General features: G+C 38.6%; 1 protein-coding gene across 1 annotated transcript in view; it reads left to right on the top strand.

Moving 5' to 3' along the window:
• Positions 1-26,318, top strand: part of FLT1 (fms related receptor tyrosine kinase 1) — a 194,570-nt gene that overhangs the window by 33,800 nt on the left and 134,452 nt on the right. The window contains exons 4-7 of the mRNA XM_036744332.1: positions 15,966-16,090; positions 21,510-21,681; positions 21,769-21,905; positions 25,367-25,541. Coding sequence (XP_036600227.1) covers positions 15,966-16,090; positions 21,510-21,681; positions 21,769-21,905; positions 25,367-25,541 — 609 coding nt within the window. The remainder of the gene's footprint in view (positions 1-15,965; positions 16,091-21,509; positions 21,682-21,768; positions 21,906-25,366; positions 25,542-26,318) is intronic.

The raw sequence follows: 26,318 nt of genomic DNA, 5'->3' as shown, positions 1-26,318 counted from the left end.
CTCTGATAGTCGTAGAATCCTAGCTATAAGGAAAGACTGTATTTAATGAGTTTTATGAGTATGTGGAAATTCACAGATTTAATGGATGGCATACACCCACATCTATATAAATGCATATATCCACACACATATATGTTGTGTATATATACATATATACATTTATTTACATATACATACTCTTATGTGTATATATGTGTATATTTATATATCTGCATCTACCTATCTATCTATAACTGCTGCCTGAAGTACCCAGTAAATGCACGCCTACTACAAATTAATAGGGTTTAGCCTAAGTGAGTTTCGTGATATGAATGCAGCATTACAAAGTAATGATCATAGAAATGCAGCATTTTTATAGGACCATATAAAGGAATTAACATATTTTTCTCCTGTGGAACTTGAAATTTGAATTGACACTTAATTAACAGTGCCCTGTATTTCTCATGAGAGTCAGCTTAGCTTGGTAGATAAAGGACTGTTCTCAAGATCTGGGTTCAAGTCCTATCTTGAACACATACTAGCAGAGTGACCAAGGGCAAATCACTTAAGCTCTCAGTGTCTCAGGCAACTCAGTAGGATGAAAAATTACACAGTTGCCAATCTGCATGTGTGTATGTGTGTGTGTGTGTGTGTGTGTGTGTGTGTGTGTTCCACACCGGGAGTGTTCCATGTCAATAAAATCACAGGCTTAGACCCACACCTCAAAATCATCTGTCCAGCTCATAAAAAACTGAATTTCACCTGTAATGCAGTGGAAATTGTCTACTCCATCCATAAGTACTTGATTTATTGATTGATTTGTCAAAGCATTAAGATTATAGTTAAGGGTGGAAATGAAAAGAATAAGCAAATCTGCATATTTACTGTGAGAAGTCTTGTGGTTTTAATATTCTTTTCCCCTTTATTGAGTTGAAAAGCACTTACCATATGTAAATATGCACAGGATCAGAACTATTCATTCAGAGCTGAAAAGGAGGTGTTAATGTTTTGGCTTGTTTGGCTGACCTGTCAGACACACTGCATTATGCAATGTTATTAATGCAGATGGGCAAGGAGAGCTTTGCATGATTGAAAGGACTTCCAAAGCCTCTAGAAATTTTCAACAGTGTCATTGTTTTGTGAAGAGAAACTTTGAAGTGAAAACATTGGTTTTATTCATGGGAAATTCCTTAGAAGGAAAAACAGCCTGAAAAAGTTTACATTTTGTGGGAAGAAAAATTAAGACACGCACACACACACACACACACACACACACACATATACACACACACACACACACACTCCAAACTTGTAGCCACAGTGATTAGATGAATTTCTTGTAATTGGGTTACCTTATAATTCTCTATGAGGTTATGAGGCTTTAATGGCCTCATTGTTTCTTCTTTGCAGTCAATTTCCAAAGTTACCCATTAAAAAACAAAACACAGTGTTTTCTTACACTCATTTTCTTTCTCCTGGTTGGTCTCCTTCTCCTAGCACTCCCTAATTATTCATTTGAGCTACTTCCCTGCCTTCTTTCCTGCCTTCTAGAATGTTTTTCTCCCAACTCTTTGTCTTCCAGTGAGAACATATTCCCAAAGTTGTTAGTTATGGAATTGTCCAAGATCACCCATTCGCTAGATTGAATAAGAAAATAAGTTAATGAATTTACCTGTGGATGAGAAAGAAGGTGAAACCATTTGGGAAAATATTTGCTGAGTTTCTCTTCTCTAAATGTAAAGTTATGAAGGCTGGCCTCTGCCTCAGGTTTAGAGGCACAGGGCATGTGATAGACCATGTCTTAAATGGCAGCAGCAGATGGAACGAATCAGAATTTGCAAAATTCTGCCTCCTGTAGCCTGAGAGCTGGGAATTTTCTGGTCTTGCATTGTACATAGGTTTATCTAGACACAAGAACTCAAGGTTTACTGTTTTCTGGAAGCAGTCTGGTCAGTCTCCTTCATCCAGCAGGACAATACCAAGAAACTGGGAAGTTCAATCAAGTGCCAAGAAGTAGGGAGGCCCAGTTCGACCCAAGAGAATAGAAGAAGCAGTGCTGTCCAGGACAAAGAGCTCTAAATTGGGGGTCAGAAGACTGGGTTTAAATTATGGTTCTGACAGTGGCTATCTTTGTGACCTTTGACCACATAAGTCATGTCACCACTTTTCTTCTATTAGATGGCTACAATTTCCTACCTTCTCTAAATTTATGATGCTAAGTGATGAATGTGGTCCAATGAAATGCCTAGAAATGCCAAGGGAAGTCCAATCGGGTGCTGAGAGGATAGTGAGGTTCAATCAAGTTCTGAGAAATAGGCAGGTCCAATCAGGAGCATTGCTGCATGTAGTATACAGTCTACCCAGAGGTGGTTGAACTGAATAATTCCATACCTCAGTTATTTTTGGTAGAGGTAGGCTAAGGCTTTTCCCTCTTCTTTGTCAAGGATATTGTAAGAAATGGGAGAAGGAGTTTTGTTTCCACAGAACTAAAGGTGTGCTTCCCTGCCCTCCCCCACCCCAGCTTTAGCAGAGACCAGGCCTCAAGGTTGGTCAGGTGAGAGGTCAGAGGCTTGTACAAATGTGCATACTTTTTGAGAAGGCAGTCTGGGGAATTACAGAGGCCAAACCCACTTGAAGCTGTTCAAGCTTATCTAGGGTCTGGTCTTGGTCAAGAATCCAGGCCTACTGATTTGCATCATTTGCATATGTTAAAGAGGGAAAGTAGGGGAAGTAAAAGAATATAGTTTAATCCTAAACTAAGACAGGGAAAATCTAATTAACTTCACTTTTGCTTCTGTATCCTTATTATCCTATTTATATAAACTATATAACCTAGGAAAACTATGTAAAAAACAAAGATTGTAAATTAACCATGACTCTAGCAGGAGTGGAGGGAAGGTTACCCCTGCTCCTGCAGCTGTATCGGTGTGAGTGTTCCTGTGAGCACTACACCTGCTCTCCTGGGGAGCGTAATAAAATGCCTTCCTCTGCCCACTCTGGTCCTGAGTTCTTTGGGTGTGAGTGGGCAAATCACATGGATTTTCCTAAGGTCAAGTGAAGGGAAGCAACAGGCAGCGGAAGCTCGCCAGGCTTACTCCTGGATCTTGTCTTGGGGTGTCCTGTGATCCCCACTGCGGTGTTAAGAGGGCTACCACTCTGGATTCCCTTGGGGAACCCTGTGGTCTGCACGGCCTTCTTAAGGGGATATCACATGGGACTTCCGGCCCTGTCTCGGGAGCCTTGTGATCTTACTGCCATCCTAAGGGGCCATCACTTGGGTCTTCCTTAGGGTCTGACCCCTAGAAGGCCCTGTGATCCCCACAGATTAAGGGATGGCTACCACTTGGTCTTCCTCTGGGAGTCCTGTGGTCTGTACAGCCTTCCCTAGGGATTATCACAGGGTTCTTCTTCAGGACTTTGGCTCTGCCTAGGAAGTCCAGTGATCACCAAAACCACGTTTCTCACAATATTATTAGAAAGACATGTTCAATTTCTATCCATTTTTGTTCTGCTCTTCAGAAAACAGATAAAACAAAATATTTCTTTCTAGGGTTCAGAATATATGGTCACCAAATTGTTGTTGGGAACTCCAAAATTTCATTTTGAAGAGATGCTTTTTGAACAACCCAGCCCTTTCCTTCTCTACTCTGGGTATTCCTCTCCACGCCCCCCCCCCCCATTTGTTCTGACTCTGTCTCTCTCATTGTCACTCTGTCTCTGTTTCTATCTCTGTCTTCTCTCTCTCTCTCTCTCTCTCTCTCTCTCTCTCTCTCTCTCTCTCTCTCTCCCCCCCTCCCCTCCCCCCCATCTCTCTCTCTCTCTCTCTCTCTCTCTCTCTCTCTCTGTCTCTCTGTCTCGCTCTGTGTGTGTGTGTGTCCCTTTTTTCTCTCCTTTCTCTCTGTCTGTCATGTGTTGTCACTTGTAGTCTTGCTGCTGGCAGATTTGCTTTGCTGAGAAAGAGATTCCAGCGCTGGATGGGTCCCTAAAAGTCCAGACAGAATGGCCAGAACATGGAGAAGAGAAGTTTGGCTGACTAACTTTCTTTGATGTGAAATACAGCTTCAATTTTTTCAAGCCCTCTTAAAATTCAGTTGCATTTTATGACAGAGCTCTTTGAACCTTGTCTGCCAGAGAAACCTTGACTGTAGGTCCAGAAGATAATTAATTTATAGTTCATAAAGACCTTAGAGGTTGACAGTATGGGACAGTGGAATGAGTCCTGAATTTCACAGCAGAGGACTTGGGTTTAGCTCCTGGTTGTCACTACCTTTGTGACTTTGAATAAGTCATTTAGTATCTCTAAGCTTCAGTTTTTTCAACTGTAAAATGAAGAAGATGGATGAGGTAACTTTGAAGGTCCCTTCCATTTCCTATTTCTGGTCCAATGGTCAAGTCCAAGCTTCTATTTTACAGCTGAGGAAACTGTCCCAGAGAGGTGAAGTGAATAGTCTGAGGTCACACAGAATAGCAGAACTGGGGAAAAGGCTTAAAAGTGAGACCAAGTCAGAAACCAGTTTTTTGGGAGTGGGTTGGCTGGAAGCGAGGAACCTTGGCAAGTCTTTCTCTTCAGTCCCTGCTTCAGACTTTTGTGATCACACAGTTCATTCCTAGAATTCATTTTCAGTATTTTTTTGGCCCTTGCCAGGTCTTCTGGCCACTCTCTAATAGAGGGAAAACACTTAATGGCACTCCCAGAGCTCCATTCTGCCAATTTTGAGTGTGCCAACCTAATAAGACAACATTGATAATCCATGCCACTGACAGCACAGTTAAATACCACATGCCAATTAATGGACCTCATATAAATGCTGATACTAAATGAAAGAAATATAGTGCTGAAATAGCCACACAAAGTGAAACTTAGAAAGATTGTATATAGGGGACTGAGGTTTAATCTTTGAGTTCTGAACTCATGGGTGAATTCTAAATGAAAGAAAAGCATATTTTCTCTCCCCCCCCCCCCACACCTGATGTGAGATGATGTCGGATGGGAAGTAAGAAAGGTATTGATACGAAATACTTTTAAAAGTCTGAAGCACAAAAATGTCTTGAAGTGTTTATGAATAAAATAAATGGAGAAATTTTTCAAAAAAGAAGGAAAGAGACATGCTTTTAAATTTAGAAAAATGCTATAGGTTTCTGATGCTTCATAACTTTCTTTTGGGCAAAAAGTAATCTAGCAAGGAAAGAAAATATCCTTCGGGCTTAAAGATGAAAAGGCATTGGCTATTTGGTAATTTTTTTTATCTAACCAATGGTGCTACTCACAACCAACAGCATCAGGGAGCAGAAGTCATTCATTAACACACATTTATTGAGCACCTGAAGACTACAAAGCTTCAGGGAATACAGAAATGATCTAGTAGAGAGGTTTCTGCCCTCCAGGAGGGGTGTACAATCTAGTAGGGGAAATAAGATGTGCATACATGTAGTCACAATGACAGGTGTTGCCATATATGACATGCTATGAGTGACACAAAGTGCTGAGGGCTTCAAAAAAGGAAATGATCATTTTAACGATTGCTCCTATGATCTCATGATCTAGTCTAAGCTTCTCATTTTATAGCTGAGGAAACTGAATTCCAGAGAAGTGAAGTGATTTACCCAACATCAGAGGTAGCAAATGGCAATACTGAGATTTAAATAATAAAAGAGATTTAAGTGAGACCAGTTAAGATTTCACAGAGGAGGCTGCATTTGAATTTGGCCTTGAAGGATTTTTACAAGTTAATATGGGAGAAGGCCAATCTAAGCAGAGGCAGAAACATGAAAGAGGGATGAAGGCAGTTAAACAGCGTATGTTTAGGAGACAGTAAGTATTCCATTTTGCCTATAACATAGGGTCCATGTAGGGGAGGAGTGAGAGGTAAGATTGGGAAAGTAAGTGGGGGCCAAATTCTAGAAAAACTCTAAATCTAAACAGAGAGGTAGAAAAACTGATATAGCAGAAAATGGAGGGGGGTGCGGTTGTAGCATCAAATAGGGATCCATTGTGGCTTCTTGAGCAAGGGAATGATATAGTGAAAGCATATGGGATATTAATATAGCATTGTGAGTACTGCATGACAGCATGCAATGATGAGGACCTGAAGTAGGATGTTGATATTTGGAATACAAAGGAAGAGACAAATTTAAGAAATTGTATAAAAGAATATATATGTATATATATATAGATGTATTTGTTTATTTACACATATACATGTGTATATTGTTTTATTTTCTTTAATATATGAAAATAGAGATACTATACCATTGCTTTAAAAATGTATATGTAATTGGTATAATTACATACATGTAAAGACTATGTTCTGTTTACTGGCAATTGTGTTTTTCTAACTTGTCCTTTGTTTGCTCTGAACTGAAGCTAGAGGATCTGGGTTCAAATCTCAACTCCACTGCTACTTTTATGACCTTAGGCAAGTCTTGGTTTCCATTCGTAAAATGATGGGATTGGGTCAGTGAGCTTCTCCAGTTCTAAATGCTGTGACCTTCTAAACCCTGGGTGCATTTGTTCAACATGAACCTAATGCTTTCTGGTAGACACTATTCATATCGACTTGTACAGGACTTGGCCACATGGCACATCTCTCTGCCATTGTTTTTACTCCCAGTCTCTGTATTATGACTTTGTATGAAACTTAAAATGGTGCCTTACTATGTCCTTTTAGAGCGTTTATTTGGTCTAGTCCTAGATGTACCTACCATCATGCAGTTTCTGGGTTATGTTCCTGTCGTTTATGCTAAGTATGTGTTCAAATCCCTGGGATTGTGCTGTGGAAAACATTGCTTCAGTATGGGTAACCTGGCTGCATTCATTCTTCATTGCCATCTCCCTAGGTCATATGAAGCATATGGCTCATAAATGATGCTAATGAAAGTAATCATGCAATCCAAAGAAGTGTCTGTGGTGGACACAAACATCCGTGCTATTATTTTGAAGCTTGCTCTTCTGTGTTGGCACCACTATAAATATTAACTCTAGAGTTAGGAGTTTTAAGTGACAGAAATAATTATTCATAACCAATTACTAATGAGAGAAGGGGGAAATCCAGGTTTTTTTCCCCTTTCTATTTCTATAAATAATAACTCTAGAGTTAGGAGTCTTAAGTGAGAGAAATAATTATTAATAACCAATTACTAATGAGAGAAGGGGGAAATCCAGGTTTTTTTCCCCTTTCTATTTCTTCATTTAGTTACTAAGTCAAGGCAGCCTCTGAAAGACAGAGCTGACAACAAGATTGGGTTCGACTGGAAAAGTTTAGTTCTGATTAGAGTATAGACCATCTTATCTAGGTGGAATTCTTATCCTACCAGTTCAGTAGGACTTGCTAGAGCTTTTGCTCCATAGGACTAGCTTTAATGTCAACTAGGCCTCCAATGACACAATAAACAGCTTGTATTTAAACAGGGTACCCCAAAAGTCTTCATGCAGTTTTAAGCTACTAAAGCCCAAGTAATTAATTGAAGCTAATATTTGCATACTTAATATTTGCTATTAAAGCTTAATACTACACGGAGACTTTTGGGACATCATGTTTAAATATCTCTGGTGTTTACAAAAAACATTTGCAGAAATTCTAACTTGATCTTTACAACAACCCTGTGAAGTAGATATGCAGATATCATTGTTCTTACTTTACTAGTATAGAAACTGAAACAGAGAGAATAAAAATGTCTTATCCAAGATTACATAGCTGGACTAGTTAGAATCAGGAGTCAGCTGCTGGTCCTCTGACTCAAAAGCCAATAACACTCTTTCCATTACATCCTACTGCCTGGGGTGTTCTAGATTCTTCCCCATCCTAGTCACCCTCTACTTGATGTGTTCAAACTTGTTAATATAATTTTAAAAACTGTGGTGCCCAGAATGGAACACAATGCTTCAGATGTGGTCTGACCAGTCCCAAATGCAATGGAAATATTAGCTCCTTTGTTCCGAATGCATACTTTTATAAATACAATGCAAAATTGCATTAGTCTTTTCGGCAGCTCCCTCATACTATCAGTGAACCTGCAAGTCAATGGAAACTTGAATCTTTTTCATAGAGATTGCTGTCTAGTCATTTATCTCCTGCACTATACTTATATAGATCATTTGTTTCAACTTAAACATGAGATTTTATATTTGCCTTTATTACATTTCACTTTCTTAGTTAAAGAATGCAGTCTGCTGAGAACTTTTTGGATCCTGCTTCTCTTGTCAAGGGAATCTGCAGTTTTCATCAGTATACTCCCTCTATTTTCATCCAAGTTGCTGATTAAACACATTGAACACAACAGAGTCAAGAGCATGCCATACCATGGGAGGCGGCTCTTCCCTTCTATGTTAGATCCTTTGGGTCTGGTCATTCAACCAGCTACATCAAACTGTAATAGGATCTGGCCCAAATGTCTCCATCTTTTCTGCAAGGCAATCATGAGTCACTTCTACTTCAGCAATTAGTTGGTATTAGCACAGCAGTGACATGGATATGTCATGCACTTCATCAGGGTTGGAGTAAAGGTGGAGAAAGAGATGCAAGGGGGAGAATGGAGGGCTTTGTTTTTATTTTTGTGTTGGTCCTACCTTCCCCACTCTTCTTTCTTTCATCCTTCTTTCCTTTCTTTGTCTCTCCCTCCTTTCTTCCCTCCCTCTCTCCATCTTTCCCTCCCTCTTTCTTTCTTCCTTCCTACCTTCTTTCCTTCCTTCATTTCTCTTTTCCTTCCTTCCATAAACTAAAATGGTTCCTCATTTCTCATTTCCTATCACATCAACCCCTCTGTCTGATTTCGTCTGGCTATTCTTACACAGTTAACAAGTAGTGAAACCAGGAAAAAAAACTCATTTATTAAAGGGTAGGAAGGAAAAGAGCATGTTTGTAGGCAATAGGAAAGGAGTGAGTGAATCAGCATAGCCTGAAGACTGGAGGAGCATGAAAGAGGGTGGCCTTGAGGGCAAAAATAGGAAGGTTGGCTTTGGCAAGAAGGACATCTCTTCAAAGACTCTTGAGAGAAAGCTCTGAACCCTGCAGAGTGGAGACTTTCCTGTTTTCTAATCCCACCCTAACTTGCCAAATACCCACTACCTTTTCATATGCACCTTCTGTTCCATCAAAGCTAGTCTCCTCTCTCTGATGTTTTCACCAGCCATGTTCTATAGGCCCTTATTCATGTTGGCCTCTCTACTTGGAATACCCTACCTTCTCCTCCAATACTACCCAGTCCCACCTTCTTCTTAAAGCCTTCAACCACTCGTGAACACACTTTTCTCTCCTTTCTTTGAGCCCTATTGGTATTGGAGTCTTACTACCCAGTTTAGCACTACACTGCTCCTAATTGACTGACACACATTAGTCTGTTGCCCCATCTAAACTGACCCTTCAGGTCACGGACCTCTTATCCTTCTTCATATTCTCCAAAACAACTAGTATAGTTCTGGCACATAGTAGGTATTCAACCAATATCTGTTCATCAGTTGATCATTCCAAATCACTCCATAAGTAGAGGCGGTGTTGTATAATGGATAAAACACTAAACCTGAGTCAGGGGAACTGATTTTTTTCTGGCTTCACTCCAGCTGTGTGACAATGGGAGAGTCAGCGAGCCTCTCTGAGTTTCCACTTCTTCATCCATAAAATGGGCCTAATACCACCTCCCCCTTAGGGGTTTTGCAAGCAAGGCACTTGGTCAATCTTCAGTTGCTACAGAAATGGGGATTGTTGTTGTTATTGCTACTATTATTATTAAGTCAATTTAGCAAAATGAAGACAAGTGCATTTTAAGGGTAAACAAAGGCAGAGGTAGAAAGCCATGAATGAAAATAAGATAAAGAGGAAGACAACGACTTTCTCTCTTGTTCTTTTTTCCTGCCTTTTTTCTTTTCCTCTTTCTCATAATCTAAGTAGGTATTGTCGGTTGTTTAGTCATTCAGTCACGTCTGACTTTGCGTGTCCCCACAGACCATACTGTCAATGGGATTTTCTTGGCAAAGATACCGAAGTGGCTCACCATTTCCTTCTCCAGTGGATTACAGCAACTTGCCCAGAGTCACATAGCTAGTAAGTGTCTGCGGCCATATTTGAATTCAGATCTTCCTGGCATGGAGTCAGGAAGACTCATCTTTCTGAGTTCAAATCCAACCTCAGATACTTACTAGTCGTGTGACTCCGGGCACTTCACTTAACCCTGTTTGTCTCAGTTTCCTCATCTGTAAAATGAACTAGAGAAGGAAATGGCAAACCACCCCAGTATCTTTGCCAAGAAAACCCCAAATTGGGTCATGAAGAGTGTCAGACATGACTGAAACATCTGAATAATAACAATATTTTGTATATACATAGTTGTTTATATGTTGTCTCCACTATACAGGGTTTAGAGCATTCTCTCAATAATCTTTGAAGAGATACCCTTCTTGCCAAAGCCAACCTTCCTGCTTTGCCCTTGAGGCCATCCTCTTTCCTGTTCCCCCAGTCTTTAGGCTATGTTAATTCACTGGCTCCTTTCCTATTGCCTACAAACATACCCTGTTCTTCCCTACCCTTAAAATAAATAAAATAAAACTTCACATGACACTGTCTTCCCCATAAGCCATTGTCCTATAGCTATCCTCCCTTGAAAGCCAAAGATTTAGAAATATTATCCTATACTCCTTGCTTCCATTTCCACTTTTCACTCTCAGTTTTCAATGCTTTAGCAAGCTGGCTTCCGGTTCCATCAATGGAAACTGCCCTCTGCCAGGTTAGCAGTGGTTCTTAATGGCTAATTCCAATGACTTTTCCTCAGTCCTCATCCTTCTTGACCTCCCTCCAACATTAGATTCTGTTGACTACCTTCTCTGAGCCCCGGGTTTTCATGACACTGCTCACTCCTGGTTTTCCTTCTACCCATTTTACCCTTCCTCAGGCTCCTTTCCTGTGTCATCATCCATGTACATCCCTCTGTGTTTGGTTATTGACCGTGGCTTTCTACCAGCTTTCTTTCCTTTCTCTCCACATTCTCTTTCTTAGCAATTCAATCAGCAACTTTGGATTAAGTTATCATCAATGCAAATAACTCCCATCTCCCTCCTGAGGTTTAGACCCTCATTTCTAATTGTCCACTGGACAATTCCATCTGGGTGTTCTCTAGGTATCTAAAGTTCGTTATGTCTAAACGAAACTCACTGTCCCCTGCCTAAACCCAGCCCTCTTCCTAATAGCTCTGTTTCTGTCAAGGGCACCAGCATTTTCCCAAGCACTCAAGTTCACAACCTCAGAATCATTCTTGACTTAAATGTTTCTGAATAGTTGTAGAATTGAGTCTTATAATCTATATAAATCAAGTTGGAATCAACAGACTTTAAAAAAAATAAGTAGTAATGATTCTGTTGCAAGTAGCATATTTTGGAGGTTTTTAAAGCTCATATTTCAAAGAATAATCTTGCCTCAATCAATTTAAAATCCTTCGTCTGGCATCTATGTACAGATAGTGTTAGATATTATATAGGCAGGAATCAACAGGTCAGTCTTTGAGGATTTATATCTGAGAATTCCTCCACCTGGCTACTTCTGTCTTCTAAGAGGGTGTTGGTTTATTTCTGTCCCTTACCCTCAAAGATGAAACCAACTCCCATCCTCAAAATAATCATTAGGTGCCTGCTAAGAAGAGGAAAGGAAAACGAAATCAAAGGGGATCAGGAAAAAGGCTTACAAAAATTTTAAGAACATAAATGTGCTAGGAAATAAGATGTTTATTGTTGGATCCCCTTTAATCAAAACCAGGAAAATGTCCTAAATTCTTTGTGCCACCCCCCGCCCTAAGCAGAGTAACGGAACTCCCAGCTGATGTCAGTGGGAATTCTACGTGGAATGAAGGTAGTATCTGGACCCTTTATGTCTGAATACTTTTAACCTAGTGGCACCATGTTTGCAGTTTCAGAAGGAAAAAAAAGTCTTTAAAAAATAGATCCTAAGTCCATTTATAGGAGCAGGAACCTGTGTTTGATCTTTGCCTGTTTCAGAGCCAGCCTGTGGGTTGAAGGGTGAGTGGCAACATTGATACTTCTGGGCAAGAAATCTTAACATTTGGTGCCAGTTTCCTGTCCTTACTTTTAGCTTGGAGAGCTCAGAGAGGTTATGGTAGTATGGTCCCCATCTAGATCTCTGTTGGCATGGGCCTCTGGTGACAGTGTGTCTGAGCCAACAGGACACCGGTAGTCTTTGGAGCAGCTCTTCCTCACTCTTGAAATGGTCAGGAGATGTGGATTCAGGAAATCAGTGTATTGCTGGCTGGTTTTGGAAGTCATTTTTAATTTCATGACAAAGATAAATGAGTCCTCAGGGAGCTGTAAGTGGGTTTCACTGGTGATATTAAAGGAGCAGTGACCTTTTCCGTATCTAAGGTCCTTGCAAAACAAACAAAAAAAAAGTTTTATGTTATAGCATGGCAGGCAGGTTCATTCTTAGTCTTTCCTTGAATCGAACAGCAAAGGAAATGTACCATTAACAAGTCCACAGAGTATTTTTGTTGCATATGCAGTCATAAGCTCATGTAACAACACAATAGATTATGCTATTTACTGTGACATTAACCTATGTGTTTAAATGATGTATTTTTGACTTTTGTTGGGGTGTATATAAATCTCTGAAGTTCTGGCATTGTAATTACAAAGATCCTGGTACTAGGACTGTGTATTTTTTTTTAAGTACAGCTAAGTGAGATGTAATAAAGTTTACATTTTTAAAAGCGCCTCATTAAGTCATAAAGAAAAGGAAACAAATTTAAAGAGGTATCAAATCAATCTTCCCTTATTTTCATTGGGGATTGGCACTCAGTTTGGTAAGAACCACAAAAATGTTTACTGTTTCCTGTAGGAACTCCTTATGCCAGTGTCCTTTGTTGAGGATGATTACTTAAGGAGACAGTCAATTATAAGTGAAGGATTTACAGTTTAGTTTAATGAATTAAACCATTTCCTGGCATTTCCATTTACCTTGGGACTTACAAAGGAGACAAAAATATAGACTCGCAGTAGGAAGGAAAGGAATGATCAAATCCCAATAGTCACTGCCTGAATGTCTGGCTCAGCAAATCTATTTAGAGAAGGAATTTAATGCTGATAAGTGATTCCTACTTCAATGTTTTAAAAAAAAGAAATCTCCTCTGCATATATGAGCAAGCACACAAAACTTTCTTAATAAGCAAATAATTTCATTAACTATGGCATTTTATGGGTCTTTCTGGCATGCCACCCTAAACTAAACTTTACTAAAAATATATAGCTTATATGAAATCATCAGCATGGCAATAATACTATTAGATGTTCACATTTATTATATCACTTTAAAGTTTATAAATGCTTTCCTTGCAGCATATGATTATACCCATTTTACGGGTGAAGAAACGTTTTGTGTAGAAGGTAAAACTTGATCTGGGTTTTAGAGGTGAATGTGAGGAGGGAGATCATTCCAGGCCTGGGAAACAACAAATACAAGGCCAGTCTGGAAGGATGAGTAGTAAGGTATAACAATGCTGGAAAGGTAGGTTGGGTACAAGAGAAAGACTTTCAAAGCTAAACAAAAGAGCTTCTATGTTTGATCCTAGAAGCAATAAGGAACCATCAGAGTTTATTGAGTGAGAAGAGGGACATAGGAGCTTCAGGAAAATCACTTGAGTACCTGTGTGAAGGATGAATTGAAGTGGGATGAGACTTGAGATAGAGAGTCTAAATAGAAGGCTTTTAGATGAGTTTATTTTCTACTCAGAGGGAGAGGGCATAATATAACTTATATATGATTAAATAAATAAATAAATAATACATGGAAAGTAACACAAAGAAATTTAAAGGGGAGAGAATGAGAGGTGGGAAGAGAGGGATCAAGAAAGGCCTTGTAGAGCCATACCTTGAAGGAAGATAGAGATTCCATGAAACAGAGATAAGTATATTCCAGGGGGACTACTTATGTCAAGTCACAGAGATGGGGCATGGAATAGTGTATATGATGAATAGCTCGTATACTTGTTTGACTAGAATAAAGACTGAGAGAAGAATTACATGAAGTAACACTAGAAATGTAGATGGAAGAATAATTGCCAGGATAAGAAGTTTATTTTAACCTAGAGGCAATATGTATTCATTGAAGATTTTTGGAGTAGGTGGTCAGATGTGAGTTTTAGAAATATCAATTTATTAGCTTACTGGTAGATGAATTAGAGAGAGGAGATACTGGAAGCAGGGAGGTGGATTAGGAAGCATTTGCTTCCTAGGGAAAGGGTAATGAGAGTCTGAAGTTAGTGCTATATGAAGCTCACTTGAAGGATCCGGGAATGCTTAGCCTTGAGAAGATTGAAGTGGGTGGCAGGAGGAAGGAGGGGAAAGTAGCTGCTTTCAAGTACTTCATGGTCTATCTTATAGGAAAGGGAACAAACTATTCTCCTTGACCCCACAGTGGAGAACTGGGAGTAGTGGGTCAGAGTGGGAAATACTCAACTTTAGGCTCGAGCTAAGGGAAACCTTACTGACCACTAGAGCTATCCAATGGAATGGTCTGCCTCAGGAGGTCATGCATTCCTCGTCGCTAGATGACTGTTAGGGATATTGTAGAGGGGTTCTGGTGCAGGTTTGGGTTGGATTTGAGGACCCCTACATTCTCTTCCAACTCTGAAATTCTGGCATTCTGTGACTTTTTCTTGACTCACTTCCTTCAGTAGTCCATACAGCATAATCTGGCATTTGAATTCCAAACTAAACACATGAAAATTTTATTTTGATTTGTCAGAGAGTGGTCTGAAGACTCAGAGAAAGTGGGTGGGTAGAAACCAATGGTCACTTTCAAGCCAGGAAGAAACATCAGAGCAGCTCGTGAATGGAGAGTTCTATAGCTATCATATAAAACGAAAAGGTATTTTATATGTAAATTTAGACTTTTGGCTTTTGCATATTTCCTTTTGGTGGGGAGGCTCTACCTCTTAGGTTTGTAATACTTTTTCTCAAAAACAGGTACCCCAAAATTCATGTTGTAATGGGGGGGACACTCGACTTGGAGTCAGAAGACATGAGTTTCAAAACTAACTTTCCTGCTTTATGAACCTGGGCAAGTCAATGTCTCCTAGACTCAGTTTTGTCATATGCTAATCAAGGGGATTGTGCTAGCTTGTCTAGAAGGTTCCTTCCAGCCCTGATATTCTCTAATTCTTCTCCTCATTGCTCTGTGACAGGCTGGTTGATCTTTTGCTGTTGTTTCCTAGCAGGCACCAGCTTTGCCATACTGTTTGAATTCTGTTTCATTGGATAGTACCTCTCCTTTCCCTGCCTCAGTTTGCCATACATAGATAGGTAAAGCATCCTAAATAAAAAGTTGATATATGTCATTGGTTTCTGTCCAGTCAGTTTTTCTAGTCCCTCAGATCACCAGTACCTTCTTACTCAGTATGAACCAAGCAATAGAATTTAACCCACAAAACTTCTCTTTTAAATATTCTCTACTCTCATTTAATTCATAATCTTCACTCTGAATGGTAAATCCCTCAGGATCACCCCCCAGCCTCTTGTCATCTTTACTTCAAAGATGACTTTCCTGTTCTACCTGACCCCCTATGACTTCTTACAATCACTCTGGATGGCATTTCCTGACTCATTTAGCATTGTTATACCAAGGAACTTATGCAGAGATTTCCGTGCCCCCACTCACAGCCCTCCTTACTCTGAGATTTATTTCTACATTGCCTTAACCCCTCCACATTGAGCTATCCCCAAGGAAACAAACATGGAATAAGAGGGAAGATTTGGTAAAGGAAATATTTTTGCAGCAGAATACAAAGTGTGTGTATGTGTGTGTGTATGTGTATGTATATATTGTATGTGTGTGTATGTATGTATATATTGCATGCCCATGAGGAAAGAAGTATGGAATGAGGAGTGGCATTGCATTGATAATTCTCATTTCTTAAGTCTAAAGAGTCATCTGCTATAACTTATATGTATATTTATTTTAAGAATTCTCATTTTGTTTTTGCTTTCCACATTTCAGACACAGGCAGTCCATTTGTAGAGCCTCACAGCATCATGCCTGAAACTGTACATATGACTGAAGGACGGGAAATGATCATTCCCTGTCGAGTTTCAGCACCAGACATCACCGTTACATTGAAAAAGGTACTATTTAGCAATGCTAGGTTCCTCACATGCCCTATAAATGTGTGAATTGAATTCTAGTTATTTTAGTTCTATGACAAGGGGAGCCTCAAGGTGGTGGTGGTGGTGCTGGTGGTGCTGGTGGTGGTGGTTTCCAGAGACATTGCATTTATCTGCAAATAAGAATCTGCAAATGAGAAAACAGAAGCATGTAATGATAAGGTCAGAAGTTTAAATTAACATATAAAATAGCTTTTATGTTTTATGTGATCACTGTATAACTCTCCATTCAAGTCCTGCTCTGATATTTCTTCCTACTGTGGAAGTGACCATTGGTTTCTATGTGCCCATTTTCTCTTATTCTTCAGACCACCAATATTTTTCTCTTCAATGTTAACCATGCAGTGAAATTTATCTCACAAAACTTCTCTTTTAAATCTCCTCCATTCTAATTTAAATCACAATCCTCCCTCTGGTTTTTAAATCTCTTGGAACCACCCCCAGCCGGTGTTCTCAAAGCATATGCCACGGGGCACAAGTTTTGGCAGGTTTGCTAAACTAAAACATTTTCAAAGGCAGATTAGTGATAGCTGTCTGCACAGTGATGACTTTTTCAGCAATATAAACTCTCAGAAACCTTTAGTAAGTTGTAGAAGGATTGCAATCTGCACTGGTAGAGACAGTGCCCACATCAGTGAAATCACAAATTCTCAAAGCATTTTACAAAAAATATAACATCCATGCAACAAGTCTGCACTGTGAGTGACTATCTCTATAAGCTCCAAAGAGCAGGAACACTGTGTTAATATACTATGTCCCTCCCCCAGTTAACATTTCTTATCAATTGTGTTTTATCCTATAGAGAGGCTAGCAAAGGAATTAAATATTACAAGTTCTTTGGGTAAAAATATAACATGCATATGTATGTATGATGCGAAATTACAGAACTTGTCATTAAAGGTAATCCTATATGAATGTGGAACTGGAATGACTGAATTTATCTTTTCATCCACTCATAAAATTACTTAACTCCACAACTGATAAACGCCTATACAACTTGTAACATGCCAGAAAGGGGGACTTCCAGGGTCCCACAAATTGTAAAACTTTTTAGCTTCTCAAGGGTAGATAAGAATGATTGACTGAATTAAATCTCCTATACATGGTCAGGTCTCTCTTGTACCAGGAGTGTTTAAGTATATAATACTTTATTTGTGTGTGAGTGTGTATATATACAATTATATATATGAACTATATAAATTTATGTGTATATTGTCACATATACGTACGTACATATATACACACATATATAAACATAGACATAGACATAGATGTAGACATAGACATAGACATAGACATAGACATAGGGGAATAGCAACTCTTGTGGATGAGCATTTCTTTCTCTTGGCACCTGGATTGGTGAACATTCACAGAAAAAATGAAAGAGAACCTTCAGGAAAAGAAATGAATGGAAGCTTATTCTTTGTAACGTGTTGGAGCCTGTGTGTAGGCAGTGAGAAATAGTATTAAATAAGAAAATATTATGGCAAAATATATGCTCAATAAAGGTTTGTTGGTGTTGATGGCAGAAGGCTTTAGACAAGTTGCTCACTTGACTTTTTAAGTACATGCAGGGTTGACCTGAATCCTGAAATCTTGAAATGCAGTGAGGATATCTCCAGCCTCTTTTTTCAAATTAACTTTTTATAAAAGTTCCAAATGTAAAAGAAGAAAAAGATACTAGAAAGGAGAATGTTTTGTTTTAGGTCTTGAATATGGTATGTTATAGATTGGTTTTTTGCTCCATTTTCAAGAAGGAGAACTGGGGAGGGAGAAAGAAGAAAGGCTGGGGGTCGGGGTAGGAAAGAAACAGAGACAGTCAGAAACAAGGACAGAGAGAGATGAGAGAGATATTATCAGGAAATAGAGAATTCTAGAAGTTTAGGGATTGAAGGGACCTGAGAGATCATCTAGTGCAAAGTCCTTATTTCATTGATGAGGAAGTGGGGGCCCAGAAAAAGTTAAGTATTTTGATCAAGACCACCTAGCTCCTTAGAGAAGTTATGACTGGAACCTGGTGTGCCTGGCCATGGGTTCTCTTTCCATTGAAATTATAATGATTTCTCCTTAAGGACAAGAGTAATAAAGGGGAGGGGAGACCTTATTACCTTCCTTATACTTGGTTTTGAAGCCAGTGGTTGCAGCACTGGGCCTAGAGCCAGGAGGACTTCAGCTCAAATCCTGCATCATCCATTTACTAGCTATGTGATCCTGGGCAAGTAATAAGAGCATTTACCTCCCAAGGTTGTTGTGAGGATCAAATGAGAAAATATTGTAAAGTGCTTAGCACAATGTCTGGCATATAGTAGGTGCTTAAGAAATATTTCTCTCCCTCTCTTCCTCCCCTCCCTTCTTTCCTTCCCTCCCTCTCTTCCCTCCTTCCTTCCTTCTTTTTCTTCCTTTCTTCCTTCCTTCTCACCTGTCCTCCCTTATTTCTTCTTCTTCCCTTCTTCTTTCCCTCCCTTTCCTTCTTCATTTCTCTCTTTCTTTCTCTCCCTCTCTCCCTTCCTTGTATCCCTCTCTTCCTCCCTTCCTTCTTTCCCTCCCTTTTTCCTTCTTTCCTTCCCTTTTTCCTTCCTTCCTTTCCCCTCCATACAACCCTCCTTTCTTTCCTTCCTTTCTTCCTTTCAAATCTCTCTACATCTCCCATAACTTCTCATTGCCCATATACATGATGCATCATCATGCTTCTACATAATAAAATGCCAATTCCATTGTAATAAGGTAAATAAAAACTTTATTTATTGCCATTCTCTTTCCTACGAGTCCTGTTTTTTTGTTAAGGGAGCCAAAAACCAGTCCCTCACTCTAGAGCTTATTATCTAGTTTCTTTGGACCCAGAATCCAGCTAGAACAATGCACTGTAGAGCATACAGACTTTTATAAGTATACAGAGATAGAAAAGAAGGCATTAGAGGGAAGAGGAGGCTTTTCCATGACACAGGAAGGCTTGTTACAGCACAATCCCAAGCATGAAAGGAAAAATGACGGGCATATAAAATGAATCTCCAGAACACATTCTACAGGACAAAGGTCCTGCCCTTCTAGCCTGGCATTCAAGGACCTCCATGATGTTCTCTTCAATTCGTCATTTATTATGTGCTTATTCTATGTAAGGTGACAAAGATGAAAAGTGACAATGGTTTCTAATCTTCAGCAGCTTACAGGCAAACTGTGGGAGACCCTACTATCCAGAGATAAAGCAAGTATGATAAAAGATATGTATATAAATGCATAAAATCCAGACGGAATCTGGACAAAGTGCTAGGACAAAATCCGAGGATGGAAAGATCAGCTCCACCTGAGTGGGATCAGGGAAGAAGACCCCAATGTGTCTGTCTAGACTTACTTTTCCCTGTTCTGGTTCATGCGTTCCCTTAAAGCAGCTAGGTGGTGCAGTGGAAGACCTGGGTTCAAATTTGGCCCTTCCTAGCTGTGTGACCCTGGGCAAGTCACTTAGCAACTATCTGCCTCAATTTCTTCACCTGTAAAATGGGAATAATAATAGCACCTACCTTCTGGGATTGCTGTGAGGATAAAAATGAGGCAAAAGCCCTTTCCAAACCCTAAAGCTCTACATACATGTTAATCTACAAGTCTCTGCCCAGTTAATTTCCTTCAGGAAGGCTCCCCTGACCTCCATAGTTAAATATGAACCCTTGTACCTCTGAACATATGTCACAGCATTTTGTATATTTCTCATAGCACTTAACACATTCTGTCTTGTTCTCTAGTGCAAGGGTGGGGAACCTGAGGCCTCAAGACGCCATGTGGCCCTCTAGGTCCTCGAGTGCAGCCCTTTGACTGAGTTCAAATTTCACAGAACAAATCCCCTTATCATAGGTTCCCCACCCCTGCCTAGTGACTTGTATAACACATTTGTCTTCTCCTCCTTGCTATAAGCTTGTTGCGTTTTCCATAATATTTTGTATAGAATAAGTTCTCAACAAATATTTAATGGGTGGAAATTCAAGCATAATGTATATAAACATGGCAGAGAAGGAAAATCCCAGACATTAGCTTGGGGTGGGGGGTAGGGGGAGAAGCCCATCATACAGAGCCATAAATCCATATTCTTTTATGTTTAAACTTTATGTCTTGTTATAATATGTCATAGGACATTTTAAGAGATCTGTTTTAAAAGGAGGTAGAACAGATAGAGACTATATCTTATGGCCATCAGGCAGCAACTTTGTGTCCTATGCAGCCATGTGATTTTTCAAAAAAAGAACCTTCCCCCACCTGGAAAAAGTTTTAGCTTTTCTCTGTGGCTACTGAAAACTGTTCTGTAGCCTGGCATTATAAAGAACTTTGGGAGCCTGCTTCATAAAGGTACAATTCTGATTCAGCCTTAATGTAAAAATTTTATTTTAACTTTATGCTCTTAAAAACTCACACCCTTTATTGTATGTACACTCTCTTTTAAAGCAGGGAATAGTATGACTAGATAATATGACCCCATATCTTCTCTTTTTTGGGGGGGAGGTCAGGGCTTTCCTATGTTTTTGATTCATTTTTTCCAGCTTTATGACAATGCCAAGGACAGAAGAGTGCTTGTGAAATAGCATTTGAAGATGCCAAAGTTGTGGGAATGGTTTCATGGTTTACCAGCTTTTTCAAATCCACTGGCTCAGGAGTAAAGTAAAGCAATTCCAGTAACTAAATCAGTTTTTAAAAATTAAGAAAAAAATGTGAAATGAATAATAAGCTACTCAACATTTGAATATGTGGGGTTAGGAGGGTCAGAGTTTTTTTTGCGTTGCTAAGTTTGGGCTAGGCTTATCAAAAACAGATAGGTATGCTTATTATAAATCGACTATTGCAAAAGAATTTGGAGAAAATTTTGTTCATAATGAATTTCATTCATTTTTTAATCTCCTTTTGGCTTTCTTTATGGTCACTGGTTTCCCCTTTAAGTGGTACAGTGGATACATTTTACTATTTTTCTTGATAAGCTAAAAGTGATTCATAGAGTGTATGACCCATTGATTGCAAATGCAATGTTATGAGTCTTTTAAGACTTGGACTTAGCTAAGTCTGCAAAATGGAAGAACTTCAGTGGCGAAGATAAATCATAATATCTTAAAAAGTCCCAGATGGTGAAGATGAGAGGGGGATAATTTGGCAGCCCCAATTTTTTAAAAATGCAAATTGGTTTCACAGTTGTTCCATAAGGACAGTTTACTGCAAATATCCCCATCAGCAAAAGGATTTTGGACCATTGACTGAAATTTTGACATAACTGCTTTGCTCACATGCACCACGTTCAATGGATTCTGAAGAACTAATAAAACTTTTAATAAGCCTTAATTTTATATGAAAATGATTTTGATACAATAATACTGTCACTATATCAAAATTTGTGGGTTTATCTCTTCAGTTTCAGATTCCTGATGTGAAGACCCTGATTCCTGATGGGAAGACAATAATCTGGGACAATAAGAGGGGTTTTATTATACCAAAGCCAACATACAGATTCATAGGACTTCTGAGCTGTGAAACAACAGTCAATGGCCATTTGTACAGCACAAATTATCTAACATATCGACAAGGTGAGTGATGTTTATGGTCATTATAATAAAGCACGACATGTGGTTTTCCGACATAATTTATCCTGTTTTCTTGTGACACATTTGCAGACAACACAATCATTGATGTCCAGTTAAGTACACTAAATCCAATTAAATTACTGAAAGGTCAGACTCTTGCCCTCAATTGTACTGTTACTGCTGCCTGGAACACAAGAGTTCAGATGACTTGGAATTATCCTGGTGAAGTAAGTAAACTTCATAATTTGTCTATTTCTTCTCTACAGTATTTTCAAAATCTGTAAACAAAAACCAATTTTTTTTAGCAAAGAAGCAAGATAATATGTTTTGCATGACTTCACATGTATAATCTATATTAGATTGCTTGCTTTCCAAAGGAGTGGGGTCTAGGAAAGGGAAGGAGGAAAAAGAATTTGGGACTCAGTTTTTGAAAAATGAATATTTAAAATTTTTTGCATATAATTGAGAAAAGATAAAAAAGAAATAAGCAAGATCTCTATAACTTGTTGAAATGTATTGATTTCTATAATAGTCATAAACATTCAAGAAACTTATTTTGAATGCTTACCTTGCTTGGGATTCCTTGATTGTAATACTCTTACTTATGTTCTTTTGCTGTGTGACGAGGTTTGTGCTTTTGTTTTGTTTTTTCAGCTAATCAGACTGGTGTTCCTATTGCATGACACTGGGTAGATGCAAGGATTCTTTTCTCCTTGGAAACTGTCCTCTAGGATTTAGAGATGAGAGGGAACTTTATCACTAAGAGCCAAGCAGGGACTGTCTTTACTAACAAAAAGGAAAGTTTTCAGCAAATTCATATAAGAGACTGGCACCTGTAGGGCACCTGACTGAAGTGTGTTTAGAAAAGACATTACGATTCAGCAATCCAAGATCTTATTTGTTAAGTGTTAAGAAAAAATTCTTTCCTTTAGAAAATGGTAAGAATGATCTTGAATTGTTCTCTATTAGCCTCTGATTTTGGTGAATCCTTGCAAGTAATTGTAATTTTAAAAATAACTAATAGGAAATACATGTTAAATAGATTTTTTTAAAAATTGACAATTTAACTGATAGTCAAAGAGGAGTGGGGCAGCCAGGTGGCCCAATGGATAAAGCACTTATCTTCATGAGTTCAGGTGTGGCCTCAGATACTTACCAGCTGTGTGACTCTGGCCAAGTCACCTAAGCTTGTTTGCCCCAGTTTCCTCATCTGTAAAATCAGCTGGAGAAGGAAATGGCAAACCACTCTGGTATCTTTGCCAAGAAAACCCCGAATGGGGTCATGAAGAATCAGAAATGACTGTACAACAACAAAGAGAACCAAGGAGAGAAACTCAGGGATTTTAGCCACTAGCTTTCATGTCAGGAAGATTTAGGTGTCATAATCCAATGCATGACCAGTTTTCACATCATTCAGATGCTTATTCACAAAGTTAACTTATGATTACATTCTTTATTAAATAATAATGGATGAGTCTCTGGTTACTGCTAATTGTTCATCAGTATTTCTGTCCATATGATAATAATAACATTATTAGATAAATATAAAAATAAATTAATTAAAATATAAATAACATAAAAGTAAATTAAAATATAAAAAATAAAATTATTAAACAAGCATAATAACTTAGCAACAAAAAAAGTGTGACAAATGCCCTGCAGTTTCAAACTAGGAATTTATCCACCCTTTAAAATAGAAAACAGAGAGGACACAATACTGGATATTTTCTTTAAAATGTCATCTTTTCAATTAAATAAAAAGATTGTAATTCACATCAGTGTTCTCCTAGTGTTGGATGAAATGGAATCATAGAAGGAAGCTCAGAGATGATCCTTCCAATCTATATCAGAACAGGAATCCCTTTTGTAAGGAGTCTTGTAGGTTCTTTTTGAAGATCTCCAGTGATAAGGAACTCACTCCTCAAGAAACCCCTTTCACTTTTTGGAGTGGTCTGATTGTTAAGTTTTTCCTTACATGGATCAGAAACTTGCCTCTGCCATATCTCCTAGCTCCGTCATCTGGGGCCCTGCAGAACAAACCTTCATCATTCTTCCTCATGACAGCACTTTGAATACTTGAAGCACATTGTCATGTCTCCATGAAGTCTTCTTTTCTCCTGGCTCAGCATTCAAGCATTCCAGCCTCTTCACTCTCTTGATCACCTTCCTCTGGATGTACTCCCAGCATGTCAATGTTCTTCGTAACATGCTACTGAACACTAAACATGATACTCTAGACATAGCATGAGTTCCCTCAGTATAAACACTTTCTCTCTACTGATTCAACTGAAGATCAACTTCATGTTTCTGCTGGAAACACCCCATTGTTAACTTAAATTGTTGACTTATATTGAGCTGTTAATCTACCAAAGTCCTATTTTATGTGAACTGCTGTCTAAAACATTTCCCCAGTCTGTGCTTCTGTAGTTGAATCTTTGAATCCTAGTGCAGGACTTTCCATTTACCTCTGTTAAATTCCATCTTTATTAGATTTGCCCCATTGTTCTAGCCCACTAAGATCTTTTGGGATCCCATTTCTTTGTTCAGAGTTATTCTTCCCAGCTTCTTGCCCTCCACAAATTTTGCTGAGCATACCACTTATACCTTCATCTGAGTCATGAATTTTTTTAAATTGAGTGGAATATTTCCAGGAATATATCCATCCCAAGGGTCTGGGGTTCTGTTCCTAATACTTCCACTGACTTATTTTATGACCTTGAGTGAGTCACCTGAAGACCTCAGTTTCCTTTAAGGTAAAGTGAGGAGTTTAGGCCAGAGTGATTGACAACATTCTTCTGAATGCTCTCCGTACACCTCCCTGGGAGGAGGAAGAGAAAAAAAATCTTATTTGTGTTTTCTGTTGTCAGTAATAAAAATAATAGTTATTGAGACCAGCAATTTTCCAAAATATGGAATTAGTACAGTCCTCTACCAGTAAGCTCACAAACTAAACTACATAAATATAAAACAAATTTAGAGGAAGGAGAATAAGTTTAAGAGAATCCATTATAAAAATAATTACAATGGTAATAGCTAACATATATATACACATATATATATACATATACATATTTTTACAAACTTTGCAGAGTGCTTCACAGATATCATTTGGTCCTCAGAACACTCTAGGAGACAGGCACTATTATTACCCCCATTTTTCAGATGGATAAACCTGAGACAGAGAGCGTTAAGTGACTTGGGAAGGTCATAGAGCTAATAAGTGTCTGAGCCTGGATTTGAACTCAAGTCTTCCTGACTCCAAGTCAAGAGTACTATGCCACCTAGATGCTTCTTTTGCATCATAAAATAGAACTTCAGATTTTTCCTTCATCTTCAATCCCATCATTTTAGAGCCTCAAAGGAGCTGTCCTTACTTTTAGTGGCTGGAGTTAAGATTTTTTTTCTCACACTGGTCCTAAGAAAATGTCCTGAAAAATGAATGAAAGAGGCTGAAGATAACCCTTTCTCTGTTCCAGTGGAGAGTGAAAAGGACAGCTAGCTTGAAAGGTGTGAAAGGGGGCAAGATGGTGAGCTAGCCCTAAGCCCAAAAAATCAACACCTAAAAGTGTTCCTAAAAAAGGGCTAATAAAATATGTTGAAATTAATCCTATACTTGAATAGCATGTGTTTATTAACTTATACATTATTAAGTATTATTGTTTCATCTAAATCATTCTTTTCTCTCTAGGCAAATAATAGAGCTTCTATCACTCCAAGGTTTGATCAAAGTAATTCCCAAGCCAATGTATTCTACAGCACTCTTATAATTGACAAAGTGCAAAGCAAAGACAAAGGACTTTATACATGTCAGGTGAAAAGTGGACCATCCTTCAGATCTGCTAACACAACAGTGCATGTATATGGTAAGAGATGTTTCAGAAAGGCCAACACACATCCTGCTTGTAATCACTGTGGGATCTTTGCTTATCTGTAGAACTAGTATCTATTTCCTTTGGCTGCGAATCATGCTGATGTGAATAAATACAAGCTTGCTAGTTTAAAAGCACGTGAAAATAGCATTCAACATTCTTGAGAATGTGATGCCTTTGAACTGAGCAGAAAGACTTTTTTTTCTTTTGTGAATTCCACATAATGAAAAATTCAGCTAGATCATAACAAAATTTGCATAAGAAATATTTTAATCATTTGTGAAATCATCAAACTAAACAAAAGAAAACATTGGTTTTGTCATATATAGTTTATGTAAAATTTCCTTGGCCTTATTATAGTAATCACAAAGCTGAGAAGATATAGTAATGACTTTTTACTTAGAATTGACACTAAATCATTTCAACTTAAATTTTTTTGTAGAATTCTTTTATTCTTCAAGTTCTCAAATAGAAGAGCTTCAAGTTAAATACAATTAGGACCCCGCAGAAGAGGTTTCATTCCCTTTTCTCATTCTACTTCTGCTGATGGGTGGAAAAACTCAAAAGAGAAGAGCAGAAAGGCCACCCATTCATTCTCAGTTTAGCTTTCTCCTCCATCCTGTCACTTGATTTCCTATCAGTTGTCCAGAGATTTCCAGAACACTCATTCCCTTCTTCCTTGCCTCCTTCAAATTGTTGCCCAGAAATGTCCACTAGCTTTTCTGCTGTGAAGGGATCAGTATTTCAAGATTTTCATTTATTTTTGTCCAT

Source organism: Trichosurus vulpecula, chromosome 2, assembly GCF_011100635.1.
Source record: "Trichosurus vulpecula isolate mTriVul1 chromosome 2, mTriVul1.pri, whole genome shotgun sequence".
Taxonomy (NCBI): domain Eukaryota; kingdom Metazoa; phylum Chordata; class Mammalia; order Diprotodontia; family Phalangeridae; genus Trichosurus; species Trichosurus vulpecula.
Note: the sequence above shows the minus strand (reverse complement) of the source record. Positions and strands in the feature narration are given on the sequence as shown.